Source organism: Biomphalaria glabrata, chromosome 10, assembly GCF_947242115.1.
Source record: "Biomphalaria glabrata chromosome 10, xgBioGlab47.1, whole genome shotgun sequence".
In the NCBI taxonomy this organism is placed as follows: Eukaryota; Metazoa; Mollusca; class Gastropoda; family Planorbidae; genus Biomphalaria; species Biomphalaria glabrata.
In genome coordinates, this window is record NC_074720.1 from 34,912,890 (window position 1) to 34,931,144 (window position 18,255).

At 34.1% G+C, this 18,255-nt stretch overlaps 1 protein-coding gene across 1 annotated transcript in view; it reads left to right on the forward strand.

Moving 5' to 3' along the window:
* The first annotated feature begins 3,190 nt into the window (after nucleotides 1-3,190).
* The window catches only part of LOC106065094 (uncharacterized), a 22,874-nt gene continuing 7,809 nt past the window's right edge, over nucleotides 3,191-18,255 (forward strand). Inside the window, exons 1-9 of the mRNA XM_056045331.1 lie at nucleotides 3,191-3,401; nucleotides 4,895-5,032; nucleotides 10,787-10,982; nucleotides 13,207-13,292; nucleotides 14,435-14,547; nucleotides 15,578-15,722; nucleotides 16,084-16,232; nucleotides 17,768-17,894; nucleotides 18,247-18,255. The exon at nucleotides 18,247-18,255 is cut by the window's right edge and continues 240 nt beyond it. Of these exons, the coding sequence (XP_055901306.1) occupies nucleotides 3,359-3,401; nucleotides 4,895-5,032; nucleotides 10,787-10,982; nucleotides 13,207-13,292; nucleotides 14,435-14,547; nucleotides 15,578-15,722; nucleotides 16,084-16,232; nucleotides 17,768-17,894; nucleotides 18,247-18,255 (1,006 nt within the window). The 5' untranslated portion in view covers nucleotides 3,191-3,358. The remainder of the gene's footprint in view (nucleotides 3,402-4,894; nucleotides 5,033-10,786; nucleotides 10,983-13,206; nucleotides 13,293-14,434; nucleotides 14,548-15,577; nucleotides 15,723-16,083; nucleotides 16,233-17,767; nucleotides 17,895-18,246) is intronic.

The following is an 18,255-nucleotide window of genomic DNA, read 5'->3' on the forward strand; positions in this document are numbered from 1 at the left end:
AGTTTGCCTACGCCTAAGGCCGCCCTGCAAGCACCTTAGTAATCAGATACCCCGCCCCATGAAGATGTATAATTTATATGTAAAAAATATTCAATGGTTTAAAGATTTAAAACATTTTAAAGATGTAGATCTACTGCATAGTCCCTATGGGAGGGTTAAACTTTTTTTGAATTTTTTTAATGGTTAGATTTTATCATAAGAAACTCACTATACCTAATTAGTGACTGTTGATCACGATTAATGGATCAATGTTTCATTTTGTTAAATATTTGTCTTTTAAATTTTGACGGCATTATTCAAATAATGTGTAACAATGGTAAAGCATTTGAAGACAGCAGACTATTTGAATATATGAAGATATTTCCTAACACCTGTTACATTTACCGTCTAATACAAGATCGTTGGATAATTGGAGGGCCTGGTGGGTGGGGGGCTTAGGCGAAGTGAATTTAATGAACTCAAAGAAATATTTAAAAAAATAAAAAGAAGTTGCAAAAAAATAAAAATAAAAAAAAATTGCTCAATTTATTAAAAACCAGCCCGTCTATATTAAATCAAAAAAAAACTGAAATTCATATTTCGCAATTTACGTACTAGAGACAGAGACTAGTAAACACAGAGTCATATTGCTCTAATCTTTTTTTTTTTCGAAATCTGATCCAAGTTTCGCAACTTTTCTCAAAATTTTTCTTTGTTCCTGTGCGCGGCTCCCCACCAATCGGAGAACCTGGCCGCTGCCTAGTTTGCATATGTCTAAGACCGGCTCTGCTTCAATGCATTCATACCATTTTTTTCAATTAAATATAAATTTCGGAGTCACTTCCCCTTAATAACAGGTGTACCAGAGTGAACTGTGAACTGCTGACCCAGTAGCAAATACAGAATGATTATCTGTTACTCAGTATGAACTTATCATTATGCGTCTGTCACTCTAATGAGAAAACAGGCACATGTCTTTGAAATAAACTATAAGTGGGGTCAGATTTTTAGCAAACTTTACTTTGGCTATATACTCTAGGTGAGCGCTAGATAGAGGTATGTCTAATCAAAAGTAAAGACAGTGTTAAGGAATGTCATGGTGATGATTTCATTAAAAAATGTCTTAATTTTATTTTAAAGTCAGATCTAATGGATGAGTGTGTGTGGTAGGGTATGATAATGGTGGAAAGTAGATGATACTGAAAGATTTAAAATGAAGATTTCAAAATCACAAGTCACGTTATATGCAACCATGGGCGGACTGGCTATAAGGGTAACCGGGAAAAATGCTCGGTGGGCAGGTGGGCCTGTCAAATGGGCCACATTAAAGGTCTGTAAGTCCCGTATACGTGATTGGCCTTACCTTTTATGAAAGATCTTTTACATACTTAAGTGAGTAATACTAGCCACATATTCCGAAATATTGGATTCGTTTATCTCAGCACGTTTCTACATTTAAAGAATAGGCTGAAAAGTTTTATGACACAATAATCCAAGCAGGATTTCATGCTGAAGGCTGGTGGTAAAGACGATGACAGGAAATTGTTGTTGACACAAAAAGAAACGATGTGTCAGCGAGTGGTTTAGTAATTAGGAACCTTCCGTCTCCCTTGAATGTGGACAGACATTTCTCTGTGGCCAGGACGTTGCATGTTACTCCTCTTCAAATTTTGGTTTGTTTTGTTTTTTCATGTTTTGGTTGTTGCTTTAAAACAGCCCAAACATCCCATATCACGGCTGGATGAGAGGGGTGGGAGAGTGTGTGGAGGGCAGGGATATAACTCGGGACCTTGAAAACGACAGTCCAGAGCGCGTAGCACACGACTAGGCAGCCTTCAAGTGTAATGCTTTACTCTTTCAGTTATATGAAAATAATGCAATGAACGAATTAAGATTGTCATTGCATTGTAGATTTTATTTTTACACATTGAAATTTCCAATATCCCCAAATTCTATTTACATGTAGAAATACAATAAAGTTATGGAAACCCAAGTTTGCTTACATGCGTTCAGTTTTATACATGTCCTTTGTAATCAAGTTGTGGGCTAAATCGTAGGGTAATGCACAAACCGATTTTGATACCCAGTCCGCTCTTGTATGCAACCTTCCATTTTTCCTCTTTCTATCTCTGTCTCTTTCTTTCTCTCCTTCTCTATTATTTTTTCTTGTTTTTATATTCTTTCTCTCTCTTTCTTTGTTTCGATCTCTTTCCATTTTTCAGTTTCGTTTTCTTTCTCTTTCTCTAATGTTATCTAGTTTTCATTCTTTTCTATCTTTCTATCTTTTTTTTATCTCTGTTTCTCTTTTTCCCCTTTCCCTTTCTTTCTCTTTCTCTATTTCATTCGTTTTCTCTATTTTCCTTATTTCTTTCTCTCTCTTTCTGAATTCCATTCTTTCTCTTTCTCTACTTCATTCTTCTTCTCTCTCTCTTTCTCTCTACCCTCTCACTATGAAACAGTCTGACTAATGTAGCTAGTAAATAGACCAATATTATAAAGAAAGATAACTCATTTGAGTACAGATTTCTTTTTTTTAAACGAGTGGTAAACTGCTTGACTTTAGAACTGAGGAGTCAAGGGTTCAAATATTTGGGAATGCTTATGATTTTGAATTTCAGGATTTTTAAGGACGCTCTCTATTCCCCAAAATTAGAATGGGTTTACGAATTTTGTTTGGAAAAAAAAAAGTAAAAGCGCTTGGTCACATGAAGTGACAGGAATTATTTTTTTTTTACAATCACATGACTTCCGTGCGATATTGAGACAATAGAAAGACGAACAGAAGTTTTCCGTCTGTATTGGAGGCTATCACGTGGCGCACGTCTCACTGACGGAGAGAAAGGTCTCTCAATCAATGACCCAAGATATGGACGCACTCGAGGTTATTTTACGGGTGAAGTAATCGGACCAATGTTCGTGCGACATTACGAAACTCGCTTTTCTTTTTTGTACTCGTGAAGTATTGCCTCTGTATTGAATGAGGTCAGATTGCTGAAATAGATTTAACTGGACTTAAACAGTCGTACTGCATTAACTGGAGATATGCACATTTCTTTAACATGTTATGTATCCTGCCTGTAATTTTATTCTAGTTATTTCAATCAAGGTACAAAGACATAGGTTAAAGGTTGTAGTTGTGTGTTTTTTTATTAAAGTAAAGTCTGACCTGAGGGTGTTTTTTTTAGGCCCTCCCTTTAAGGTATTGACGCCAGTGTCATTGAGGTTATCTCCATGGTAGCTAGAACGTACAGTTGACAAACGGTTAATATGTTAGCGCTGCGTTCAGTTGAGTCGTTGGAGTTGAGTTCCAACTGACAGAATTGATAGAAACTATACATCAAACTTTTATGTTAGAACTTGAGACAGAGATTACTAAGTAATGTATACAAGTCTATCAGTGCTTATTATCATCTTATATGTGGGTAAGTTTGTTTGTAAAGTGTTTGACATGTTTCGGATGTTCTTTTAGAGGTGAAGATAATTTACTTCCTACTCCAATCCTCCCGCAGGACGACGGGGGGAGGCAGCGGGCAAGGTTTGAACCCGGGACAATCAAGACGACCGAACGACAGTCCAGCGCGCATACGCACAACCATGCAGCCTTCCTGCACCGGACATTAATTATGCTGACTACGCCTCTGGTATCGCACTTAGTTGATAACACAACCAGACAGCCAACTAAACTGAACATAACAACTAGTGTTAAAAAAAAGTTCAAATGTTTGTGTAAAAAAAAAAAAACTGTATTATTTTCTAAACAATTTTTATGATATGATAAGAAATGATAAGATAACGATATTTGATTTATTTAACAGCATACAATGTTTTAAAATGATAACTAACAAAATCAATCTTTTTTTATGTAATTTATAGCATAAAATGTATTTATGTAAATGATGACATTACATTTATGCTTTAATTTTAAAGATAATAGTAAATATCTTATTGGCGCTAGTATTTTTTTTTCACTCTTCCTATAAGGTACTGACCCATGTACAAATATATTTTTTGCATGTTTAAAAAAAAAACAACATAATTTAGTATGTAAAACAACATTCTTTTTTTTTTGTAATGTATTGTAAATAACTTCCTTAATTCAATGCCATTTTTTGCCTCAAGTGACACACATTTCCATTTTCAACTTTCTTACTATAAACGTTAGCCTAATAAAGCTAAGTTATATTCTGTACAATGTGACATACTACTTGGAACTTCTAGATGTTTCTTTGCCATAACAAAAGAATGCTAGACTCACAGATACAAAAGTCTGAAAGAGTTATAAATCCAGAAACAGTATATTAAGTTGTGATTTATGATGCATATGACATAGTTATTTAAAGAGATGGACAACGAGTAGATGCCAGAATATTACTTTAGATAGATAGATAGATAGATAGATAGATAGATAGATAGATAGATAGATAGATAGATAGATAGTTAGATAGATAGATAGATAGATAGATAGATAGATAGATAGATAGATAGACTGATTGTAAGAAGTACAGACACGTTTAATTGTATTTTTATATTTGAATCAGTCATAATCCAAATATTATGATTCCACTATTGACTTCCAAATGCTAGACTACAGTCACAGTGTGAGCAAGACTGGTTCTCAAATATCCTTTCTCTGTCCCTTGTAATTTGAAATTGTCCATGTTATCATTTATGTCTATCTTGTGTGTACCAGACAAAAGAAGAAAACGTCATAGTATTCATTGTTCTCTTTAATATTTTGTTAAAATTTTTTGGTTTAATCTTATATGATCTTTTCTCTTATTCTTCGACACCGTAACATTTTTTGTTCCTACCACGAATTAGAATCTATCATCTAGTGGCTGTTCATCCTTACCTTTAATAATTTTTTTTTTTTAAAGTATTTCCCCTTTAGATTAATGCCTTCCTCTATTTTCAGCCATACCAATTACAGATGGAGCCACTTGTGCATCGTATTCAACGTGCCAGGCCACAGACTACACTTTGTCTACCTGTACCAGCGGTACCTGTAATTGTCTCAACTCGTCTTTTGTTCCCATACGATCTGGCTGCGCTTGTAAGTGAAGGTCTTATTTTTTTCTGTAGTTTAGTTTTTACATTTTATTTAAGTCAGAACTTCATGGAATGTGGAGGGTGGGCGGAGGAACCTGGACGCTGATCTTAGAAACGGCTCTAATAATTTTCCTATAAATTTAACACCTGATGTATATCGCTGAGAAAAGAATCATTAGCTCGTTACCCACACTGGAAAAACTCTATAATTTTTTCAAAGTAAAAATAAATCAATATTGTAAAGAAATAAGTCCTTTTAAGTATAAACTGCCTTTTATTGTGAAGCATTCAAACATAACCTATTTACAAGGCTAACATTATCTACAGATAACAAACTCCACTAGATGACTTCCTTCTGCATATTTTCAACACACTCGTCACTTCCCGCAAGTCCCCTAACTCTCCGATACCCACCCAACACTTGACCGTGTGTCACGGTTGACCACACATAGTAACCGTGTCACAACAAATATAAATTTGGCTAGACAACTAGACTTAGATCCAACATCGTTTTGGAAAGGATTATCGCATTTTTAAACGGACTTTCGCTTTCCGGAATTTCCGAAAGTAAGACATTAATTCAAGAATTTAATAAATTAATGTTCAGAAACAAATTGCACAGTCTTCCGCGTCTAGATCTAAACACCTATCATTGGAATATTATATAGTCTATTAGATTCGCTTAGCCAGATTCCACTCGCAGGGGAAGAGGTTGGGACTTGGTAAAATGTTCATTTGTTTTTTGATCTATTACTCCATAGTTTCTAAAAGAAAAACAATACCTCTATTCAAGTCACAACTTCATGGAAACAGGAACCTGCATTGGAACATGCATGGACGCTAAGCTCAAGACCTTAATAAATTAATGTTGATGTAATTTACCGCATCGTTTTTAAGAGTTCTAGGTTCTAGGTTCTAGGTGTAATAAAGGTACCAATAAATAATTGCTTTCTGATCTAGTTCCCGCTGTTCGAATCGGCAGCATCGTTCCTTTTAGCATCTGACGGTGTTGACATTTATGGGTTCAAATCCGATTTGAATTAAACATTTTTAAATTAGTTTTTTTTTATTAATATATTTTAAGTTGTATAATGCTTTATTCACAAGAAATAATAACCTTTACTCTTAAACGAGCGATTCTTGCATGCATTGGCTTAGGATTAGGGTTAGGGTTATTCTAAATTTAATTTTGGCTAAACACATTTTATTACTGAAATTTCAATGAAGTCAAAGTAGAAATAAACTTGACACCGCTTACATCACTGGCTTACTGTAGTACACTAGAATACTTCATTGCGAATATGTACAACTTTTAATGAATCAATAGGCCTAATTAAAAGAGAATCTATAGCGACCAGCGGCGGATAACGGTTATGTCTGCGCTGAGTGTGGCAAAATATGTAGGTCGCTGCTGGGGCTTCGCAGCCACGTGAAACACTGTACTCCTCATTTATCTTCGGACAAGTCTTATTATTATAATGTGTAGAGTTTGGGTGAATTTCCTCATTATTTACTGATGAAGCTTTTAATACAAGAGTTTGAATAATCAAAGAGATTGATTTAGTACACTTTTCAATTGACAATCCAATAATAGGTCTTATGGTTTTCGCTAAAGGTAGTATGGGAAACGAGTCGACATGATCAACGATTTTTTTATATTGTAGGTGCACTTCAAATTTTAATGTTCAATTCTAACTTTCCATTAAAAATCATTCAACCGAGCGAGACTCAGTCACCAGGTAATAATTTAAAAAAAAAAAAACAAGTTAATATTAACAAATGAGAATAAAATATGAGAACAAAACATCACTTCTGAATGTCTCTCGGAAACAACGATCTTATAGTCAATTTAAAACTGACATTTTTTGTAGCCTCGACACAGTCATTGGCGATGCTTTAAAACTCTTTTTCCGCTGTTTTTTTACTCATGTTTTTGTTTTAATTGCTGAAAACTTAATCTTGTATATTTTTTTTTAAACTTCAGGATTATTTTCTTCTTCATTTTTTTTTTTTAAAGAGTACCATGTGTTTGAAGCTAGTTTCAAAAGGTTTAAATAATAATGTTTTGTGAAAATATGGATACATATTCCGAACATAATTTTTATTCTATCTGGATCACAGTGGGGGAGTTTGTTTTTTTAATTTCATAATTCGAATACAAAACCAATTTACTTAAATGTTTTGTATGAAAGGATACATCTTCTTTTCTATACACCATATAACATTTTCCTATAACAGCTAGAAAGTCGTTAAAGGTTTGACATAACGTAGCAGTGCTAAACGAATGGTCGAAGTAAATGATTCCGTCGGAACATGGAAAAATAATTCTGGATAGATTTTGTACAGTTTATCAATGTGAAATATTAAAGCATTCGGTTATTAAATGGAGTTATACACTGGATACCTCTTGCACACCTCTAGTTTTCTTTTCACCTGTGGGATGTCTGCAGGGCCGGTCCTAACTATTGCGGGGCCTATGCAAAACGGAGTGCGCTGGGGCCCAGTCTGGGCGAGAATAAATATAATGTTAAAATTAAGATTTTGCATTAGAAAATACATTCGTCTTTGTAATAAATTTTTATTACACGAAAACTGACAAAGCCGTTTTATTGGTTTTTTTTATCGCGAGTGGAATTGGCACTCCAAAATGACAATATTGTCCGTTTTTCAGAAGATTTCAATAATGTCGAGAGACTTCCAGGACTTTTCGTATATTTTGCAATTTAAAGAGATTTCTTGGAGGTCCTGGAAAATCAGAAGGCCGCGGAAACCCTGTTATTATACATAAATGATAATGGTTTAATTTAAAAATGTACACCTAGAATTAGCGCGGGGCCTATGAAAGTGCTGGTCCCACTGCGGCCGCATAGCTTGCCTGTGGCATAAGAGCGGCCCTAAATGTCTGGCTGAGTGTTCTAAGCCGATTCGTGACCTATCACTGGGATCAAACTCAGCTTCGTTGCGATTGTTGAGCGCCTCAAGGCAGCACGGAAACCTTTTCTCAGATACCTCCTTCCCAACCCCCACCCCTCAAAAGGTGCACTGAATGGATACCAACACTGACCTACGAGGTCGCAACCTGTGGCCAGAGGACACCAAAAGGACGTTGCCAGGTCGTACATACCTCTTACGTTACGGGTCAGTGTTCAGGTCTTCTATGACGATTCGTCTCGACTGAATGTGTTACCATCAAAGTTGCGCTATACAAAAGTAATTTAAAAAAAACGAACTTAGTTTAATTAAGAAAGTTCATTTAAACTGCTATAAATACGTTAGATCTTTTACGGAACAAAAATCAGCTCGAGTCGGGAATCAAGTTCAAGCCGCCAAGCATTTCTTTTTGCCACTCAGCCAATCCTACCAACTTTTCATAATTCTTACTAATAGCTTGCACTTTCTTCAAGGGTGTAAGGAAAAACATGGATGAAAACATTGGTGAAAACATTGGTGAAAACATTGGTGAAAACATTGGTGAAAACATTGGTGAAAACATTGGTGAAAACATGGGTGAAAACATTAGTGAAAACATTGGTGAAAACATTGGTGAAAACATGGGTGAAAACATTGGTGAAAACATGGGTGAAAACATTGGTGAAAACATTGGTGAAAACATTGATGAAAACATTGGTGAAAATATTGGTGAAAACATTGGTGAAAACATTGGTGAAAACATGGGTGAAAACATTGGTGAAAACATTGGTGAAAACATGGGTGAAAAAATAGATGAAAACATGGGTGAAAACATTGATGAAAACATTGGTGAAAACATGGGTGAAAACATTGATGAAAACATTGGTGAAAACATGGGTGAAAACATGGGTGAAAACATTGGTGAAAACATGGGTGAAAACATTGGTGAAAACATTGGTGAAAACATTGGTGAAAACATGGGTGAAAACATTGGTGAAAACATTGATGAAAACATTGGTGAAAACATTGGTGAAAACATTGGTAAAAAAAATTGGTGAAAACATTGATGAAAACATTGGTGAAAACATTGGTGAAAACATGGGTGAAAACATTGGTGAAAACATTGATGAAAACATTGGTGAAAACATTGATGAAAACATTGGTGAAAACATGGGTGAAAACATTGGTGAAAACATTGGTGAAAACATTGGTGAAAACATAGGTGAAAACATTGGTGAAAACATTGATGAAAACATGGGTGAAAACATGGGTGAAAACATTGGTGAAAACATGGGTGAAAACATGGGTGAAAACATTGGTGAAAAAATAGATGAAAACATTGGTGAAAACATGGGTGAAAACATTGGTGAAAACATGGGTGAAAACATGGGTGAAAACATGGGTGAAAACATGGGTGAAAACATAGGTGAAAAAATAGATGAAAACATTGGTGAAAACATTGGTGAAAACATGGGTGAAAACATTGGTGAAAACATGGGTGAAAACATTGGTGAAAACATGGGTGAAAACATTGGTGAAAACATGGGTGAAAACATTGGTGAAAACATGGGTGAAAACATGGGTGAAAACATGGGTGAAAAAATAGATGAAAACATAGGTGAAAACATGGGTGAAAACATTGGTGAAAACATTGGTGAAAACATGGGTGAAAACATTGGTGAAAACATGGGTGAAAAAATAGATGAAAACATAGGTGAAAACATGGGTGAAAACATTGGTGAAAACATTGGTGAAAACATGGGTGAAAACATTGGTGAAAACATGGGTGAAAACATGGGTGAAAACATGGGTGAAAACATTGGTGAAAACATAGATGAAAACATAGGTGAAAACATGGGTGAAAACATGGGTGAAAACATTGGTGAAAACATGGGTGAAAAAATAGATGAAAACATAGGTGAAAACATGGGTGAAAACATTGGTGAAAACATTGGTGAAAACATGGGTGAAAACATTGGTGAAAACATGGGTGAAAAAATAGATGAAAACATAGGTGAAAACATGGGTGAAAACATTGGTGAAAACATTGGTGAAAACATGGGTGAAAACATTGGTGAAAACATGGGTGAAAAAATAGATGAAAACATGGGTGAAAACATGGGTGAAAAAATAGATGAAAACATGGGTGAAAACATTGGTGAAAACATTGGTGAAAACATGGGTGAAAACATTGGTGAAAACATGGGTGAAAAAATAGATGAAAACATGGGTGAAAACTGAAAGTGTGTTATAAAAACGCCCCTTACGATCTCCTAGAAATTTAAAAGCTTATTCATATCTTTGCTCAAAAAAGATAACACGCTAATTGAGAACACAATGAAAACCTTGGTTTAACCATTATAATTTATTTCAGAATTCTAAAATCATTATAAAATATAACTTGGATTACGTCTTTTTATCATTGAAAATATTTTTGGACACATTGTGTCACGTGACTGTAGCGGGGATTACCGGACTAGACACACACATTTATAAGTATTCAGTAGGGAGTTGATTCAACGAAGGGACTGTCAATGAACACTTAGAGCACCGTCTTAGTTACGTAAGAGTGCACTCCAAAATTAATTGAAATATGCATCTTTCAAATACCAGATTAGATCTAGATTCTAGTAGATCTAGATTCGTTATTAGGTAATACTCACAGAGATTTGAATCAGAAACCCCTCGGTTCTTAAGCCGAGCACTTTACCACTCATCCACCAAGCACGCCCCCCACCCCCCACCCCAAAAAAAAAAAAAAGTAATAAATAGAATACATCATAGACCAGTACTAGCTTTAGCAAGAAGAAATTAAAAAAAAAAATTATACTATTTCTTTCCTGTCCAGTAAAACTGGCCAAGCCAGTGATCATCACAGCCTCTCAGAAATCCAATCAGGTTTTAGCAGGAGCGACGTTCACTGTTTACTGTCGAGTAGCTGACTCTTCAGACAATTACGAGTGGTTCCTAGATAATACGAAACTACCTACTCAATACAATGACCACACAGATACAGCCAGTCCGGCCACCGTTGGAACTTTTACGTAAGATTAAACTTGAAATACTGGTATACTGCTATAATATATATATGTGGTGGGTTTGGCACAGAACAAACTAAATGACATGACGAAGGCAACTCGTAGGACGATTCCAACTGTTTATTATGCATTAAAGACCTGCCAAAGGCAAACATAAAACATAATTACAAATAAACATAAACTAAACATAATTAATAAGCCTAAATGGTTAGACCAAGTTGTACACACAACATCAAAGTCTAAAAACTAAATCTTAACAAAAAACGAAAAGAAAATCATATAGTGTAAACCAACCTCTCTTATACAAACACAAGAGAGATATGGAACACCCGAAACATTATAAAAATAAAAGACAATGTAGTTCTCTAAAAATAAATCAACTAGTTGTCCTACATAAAACTAATATACATTGTTTGAAGAGTTTCGCTCTTTACTTTCCTTACAAAAAACTACAACAATTAAATAGAACAAATCTATACACTCACAAATACAATGTTTCTTAAAAGCTAGTATGTAAACACTTGTAAAAATACATTTACAAGATCGACAGTTAACATTCTATATAGAATACTACAGGTACGCATTTCAATAAATGAATTCATCCACATGCTGACTTCTAAAAATAAGAATAGTCCAACATGAACAAAAACCGCGGTAGTGATATTCTATATAAACTACTACCGGTAATTAAATTTACAAGCTAATATGAATAAGTAAAATGTGATTACCTGCAGCCATACATAAACACATGGTGTAGAACCAGGCACAAACAGGGAGTGGAGACGACGTAGGTCCAGTAACGTAAGGACACTACACCGACAAGAGATGCCGGCCGAATGGACAGTGCCCACGTTGGTCTGCCTTGTCATGCGCGGACACAAGGTGCTATCTAGGGTGAAGGGTCACGTGGATATCGGGGTGGCCAGTGTTTCCTGAAAAGGTATCCACTCCACTACATATATATTGGTTTCTTATAGTTATAATGTTTTATGTTTGGTGTAATGCACAAATTGTAGGAAAAATTTCCATACGGACAATAAAGATTATTATTATTGTTATAGCCGGACATTACCCGCTGCCTGCGAGCCTTAGTTTGTGTATTACTTATCTAGTGGATTGGAATTAGATCTATGTCAAACTTAGCTAATGATCCTTTCAGGTTTCTCTTTTTCGCCACGAAAATAAAAGTAGTTTTGCAAAAATGGGTATACCTGTTAAGCCGATACATTCATATCTATTAAAAACGAAAGTTGTGCGAGATGAATAGGATATAAAGCACAATGTAAACGGGTTTACCCGATATGTAACAGTTAAATGGTTAGGGTTATAAAGTACGTCAGGACTTAAATTCGCAGATATAATGAACAAATTTATGTAAAAATGTGAAACACATTTAAAAGTTTATTTATTTTTTTAATAATGATATTAATAAATTATATTTTCTATTTTAATGTGTCAAAGTAAAAAACTATCTGTGCAAAGTGTAGTTTAAAAAAAAATTAGATCTAGATCCTTTCGATCTTGTCTCATGTAAACATGACCTAGTTCCATGAAATAGTAGGCCTAATACTTTCATAGAATTGGACAACTTTTTATTTTTGAGGGTCTTTAGTTTGTTTTAGGGCTACTATCGTCACGGTTTCAGTTAGTACCAAAGTAACATTTATGCCGTTTTATCAAGATTGGTGAAACTGTTTTGATTTCTATGCAAAACACACATACATACTTAAATGTATGTATGTATAATAATTTATATACGTAAGGTTATATATATATATATATATATATATATATATATATAGAGAGAGAGAGAGAGAGAGAGAGAGAGAGAGAAGAGAGAGAGAGAGAGAGAGAGAGATAGAGAGAGAGAGATACGTAGGTAGGTATTAGGACTAGGTGGATAACAAAATAGAAGTATTCTTTAAAAATTATATATTGTAATTTAATAATTTATTTAACATATAAAACGAGGAATGAAGTGGGAAGTGGGTCCCTTCATTCTCTTAACAGTACCAACAGGAATGAAGTAATTCAATTTCATTATTTCATTTTATGAAGACAGACTATAGACTGAAGTGCTTGTGACAATATTCCATACTTAGCTTCTTTAAATTTGTTTTGTTTAAACCTGACTTTGTATAATAGGCTAAGTTGTCCAATTTTTATTCATCTACCTCTAATTGAGATAGTATGGGCTAGTTTTTCTTTGATATTTGAGGTCTATTTTCAGCTGTAGAGCTTTTGGACAAGAGCCATCGATCATGTCAGATCTCAGTGACCCGTTCAAAATGGAGCTGCTAGGCGAGGATGGAATAAGTAATTTTTATTTTTATCTATTTGAATTACTTAGTTTACATGTATGTGTATAGAAGCAGGTTCACATGAAATACATAGTCACAGATAGATCAGAGAACAGAGCTTAGCTCAGCGGAGGACTAGCAAAAGTTCCCCTTTCAGACCTTGCGATCTATAGGGCAGATAATGTTAAGGTCATTTGTTCCTTTGCCTAACGATTAGCGAGCAGTATGTCATGTGGCCAGCACAACGACCAACCGTCTTTACTTTCCCCAACTTAAAGCAGGTACCCATTAGAGTTGGGTGGACCCGGGTTCGCCCTTAAAATCCCGAAATTCGAAAACACAGTCTTCACCGAGATTTGAACCCAGGAACTCAGGTTCGGAAGCCAACCACTTAACCACTCAGCCACCGCGCCCCCACAGCGGAGGAGTAGAGTTTGCAAATTTAAATGATTTTAACAGACATTGTAGGTTTTCGTTTTTATGTTGAATACATTTTGTGTGAGTCATTTTGTGTGAGTCATTTTGTGTGAGTCATTTTTTTCCATGACTATTTTGTGATTGTCATCAGCCCATTAATACATAATAAAATTAAAAATATTTTAATGTATTGAATATTGTAGACATCTCCAATTGGAATGTATAAATATATAAAAAGAAATGTTACTGTAACAATTGAGATGTGAAAAATACATTTTCATAGCATAACTTATATCAGAGAGATTACGACATAATTACATCCGTTATCTTTCAATACTGCAATTTATATCTCCTTTTTATATCAGACAAAATTAATTCATTAACATAAATTGATAAACTAGTTTGATAATTTTTGGATTAATTCGTGTATTTTCTGCGACAATAAATAATTTTGCAAACTTTCAACAGGATCCGAGAATGGGAAATGAAAGAAAATAATTTGTACCAGACAGAGGGAGTTGATATAAACTTTGTAAAAAAATATGTTTATTGGTATTACTAGTGGTAATATTGTCCTTCTCTACCACTGCCAGGGTTGATATTAGTGGGAGATAATATAATGTTATTTTAGTCCTCTTATTATTTGTCATCATTATTTTTATTATCTATATTTCAATTTGATCGTGCTTGTAGAAGTGTGGATGCTGTTTCTGATATGTTTAAAAATGTCTGTATTTCTAGCTACTACGAGTGTTCAACCCGTCATCTCTCTACCTCCAGTTGTATTCGCTGGTTCTACTCTTAACATCATGTGCACCAATGTACCTTTTGGTATTTTTGAAAGAAAATACACAGTATGTAACATTAGTCGGTACTGGATAGCTTCAATAGTGATTTCAAGAATAGCATTCTCCCACATAATTCAAAATCAAGAAAAACATAAACAAGAAAAACAGTTTAAAAAAAAACGTTTTTTTAAAGACAAGACCTTCATTATACAACTTAAAACAAAATTTAATTAAAAAATTTTTTTTTAAGTTGCTACAGCTGAGTATTGAATTCTTACTTTGGCCTAATCAGTTCAAAGAACAACGTCACTAACCATTGGACCAGAATGCATTGTAGAATTGTGTGATTATTATAGACATCTAGTACTATATCCAACTCTACCTCTACATCTAGAATCGAGATGTAATCTATATATGGCCTCCTTCAGTCGCGCATTGATACGCTTCATATACGCATTTTGTTTTTTGTATTTTGCTTGTTTACAATACCTCTATTCAAGTTACTCCTTCATGGAACCTGGATTCAGGAACCTGGATCCATGAACACGGACAGTTGATCTCACATATGGCCATAACTATTTTCCTAGAAATTTAAAAGTTGTATATTGCTGAGAAAAGAATTACTAGCTCGTTGGACAAATAGGAAAAACTCTAGTTGACCGTTATAATTTTTCAAAGTAATAATAAATAAATGTGTAAATTTGGCTTGACTGTACGATAACTAAATTTAAAGTTGCTTCAATTTTATTGAAAAAATATCAGAGATTTACTACAAATTTTTTTACGTAAGTCTAATCTAGATTACATCTGTTTTCTAGATCTAGAAGGAGATTTAGACAAGATCTTAAGAGGCTGAATTGGTGAATATGCATCAAAATACGTTCACGCATTTGTCACAATCTTTTGTTGACTTGCTATTTGAACCAATTATTATTTTTTTATTGTTCTTTTAAGTTCTATAATGGAGTTATTCTTTTTTTTAAAATGTATTTTTAAATATTTTTCTTGTTTTTCATAATACTTTTTTTTCCTCCCAAATATCATGCCTAAAAACGTCTAGTTTTTTTTTTTTAAATATTTTTAATGACATTTCTAGGTGAATGGCGTAGAAAACAGTAATAACATTGTTGTTATAGATGCCAGCAATGCTGGTAAAGATGTCACCTGTTCTATAAAAACGATACCCGCGGGTTTGACCTTCACAAAACCAAGTGTAGTCGCAAAACTACCAACATTGATCAGTAAGTCTTTCTTTTCAATATGTCCATCTGCATTGAGATATGGGGCTATTTTTGGAGTCCTTTTAAATATTATAGATATTTGTCAGTACGCAGTACTAACTATTTCTTAGGGACCCCTAGCTTTTTAAAAATTGCTATTGCAAAGCTAGCTGAAGTGATTGGACCATAGCACATTGAGTAAGCTAAAAGCAGGACATAGCCCAAAACAAAACAAACTAAAAACAAATGGTACAAATGTATTATCGTTATTCTAAAATCTAGATCTATTCAAATGCAAAATAATTGATTACAATAAGGCTACACTTAATATAAGCTTTTTTGTTTGTTTGTTTTTTTAAGTATTTTTTTTTTATTTTATCAGCCAACATACAGTCTGTCAGTGTTAGAATACACGACGTAACAGTGACCGAGGTTATAGTGGAAGATTCTACAACCATAAATATGAAATGTTCTGAGTCACCTGAAAGAATATGGCTCGGCACATACTCTTCTATCACATTCACTTGGCAGGTAACATTGTATGGTTTTTATTGATATCTTATATTGGCGGTTCTCAATAGGTCTTTGTCAATTGTCTGTCACTTTTTGATCTAAAAATCAAGAGACATTGGATGCCCGAATTAAGTTCGGCATCTTTTGTAACTTAAAACATGCAATAGAAAAAAATACTTTTTTAAAACAAGGTTTATTTAAGGGAAATAACCACTAATTACTGCCATTAACTCCTATAAAAAAAACTTGAATTTATTAGTACTAAAGTATTAACTAATTGGTTAATTTTAGGATTTACTCACACTCTGTTATCGACCATGAAAAATTCTGCAAAAATTTCAACTTGATCCAATAATGGGAAGTGGGAAAAATAACACGTTCGAAATTTTTACCAGACAGACAGACAGATAGACACACACACAGAGTCAGTTAAAATACGCTTTGTAAACATATATGCAACAGCGACGTCTGGTCTTTTTTTTTTTAATGAAGTCTTTAAAATGTTTTTTTATTCATTGTGGCTTTTTTTACAATCAATATGAACATGACTATAGTGGTTACAGAGGTGTCAACTAGATACAGATTATCAAATTATTGTATGTCTCTTACCTGATTTGTTTTATCTTATACATTGCATTCGTTCCCAACACACTTTTAGTTCTAGTTATGAAAAAAAAAATGGAGACTTTATGAGTTATGTAAATCTGAAACCTTCACGCAGCTGTAGCCCTTGCTACATTTTATTAAGCAATAATTACGTTGGGTGAATGCTATGCCTCAAATGTTGGGAGATTGAATACTTTAAGTCGAGTAGGTACATGCACTGTGTAACACTAGGCTTCACTCATGAGAAATTGTCGCTTGAAGATGGCAAAACACTGAGGGAAAAACTTGAAAGATTTTGGAGAGATTACTCTAAATGGAAAGTTAATAATGGTGGAAATATGCATATGGAATGACAGCTACTTAAATACTCAAATATTTATATAAAAAACTGAAGTAAAATAAGCCTCTTGGCATCACTTACAATAATGCAGATAAAAGCAGTAAAAGTTGTCTGCTTTAAACATAGAATTTAAGAAAAACAAAACAAATCTATAGATCCCTGGAGGTCCTGTGTACAATTTAGGTTGGTTCAGTTTACCCATGTTTTAATGGCAAACACTCATGCATTCACACAATTACTATATACAAAATTGACTAAAAATAAAAATTTAAAAAAAAAAGTTATCTGTTTCTCCTGAAGACCAATTATGGCCAGCATTAGACATCATTCGAGAATGGGAAGTGGGAGAAATATCGTGTTCAAAATGTTTGGTTACCAGAGTGAGTTGACAGAAGCATAAAAAAAAGCCAAAAACATTAAAGCATACAAGCTATAGTTAAAATAATGATGTCTAGTATAAGTATAAGTAATACCATTTCTATGTCTAATGGGTCTCGAACATTGTTTAAGTGCATAGATCTAGTCGCCACTGCGATGCCATATATTACGCAATATGTAGACCAACATTCACAGTTTAAAATCTTGTGTGTTTTTTTTTATTCTTCAGAGAAACAGTTCCCCTCTTAGTGAAACAGGCGAAACACTCCCTCTGACGACTTCCGGCACATACTCCTGCTCTGTAAAACTTGATTCTAAAGTTGCAGTTACAAGCAACACAGTTCAAGTCACTGTCAGTGAGTAGAAGTAAATGATTCGTTAGCATTCAGCATCTTCTGGACTTTGTTTTTGTTTGTTTATTTAAGCTATCACATAACAGAAGAGACCTATATTCATAAAAAAAGACAACTAAAAAATAATAACAATACTAAAACATCTTATGAATGGCTACTTTGACCTAGGGACATGCCTAGGACTCTTTTTAGAAGTAACGTCTGTATTTTATAAGAAAATATGAATGCTATTACATATCAGTTGGGTAGGGGGGGGGCATTTCATTTTGTCAAAATCACATTTTCTTCTCTCCCCCCCCCCCCCACATTAAAAACAAATGCATAAAACTATACCTAGTGTTTGATTACAACACAGGTAGTACCC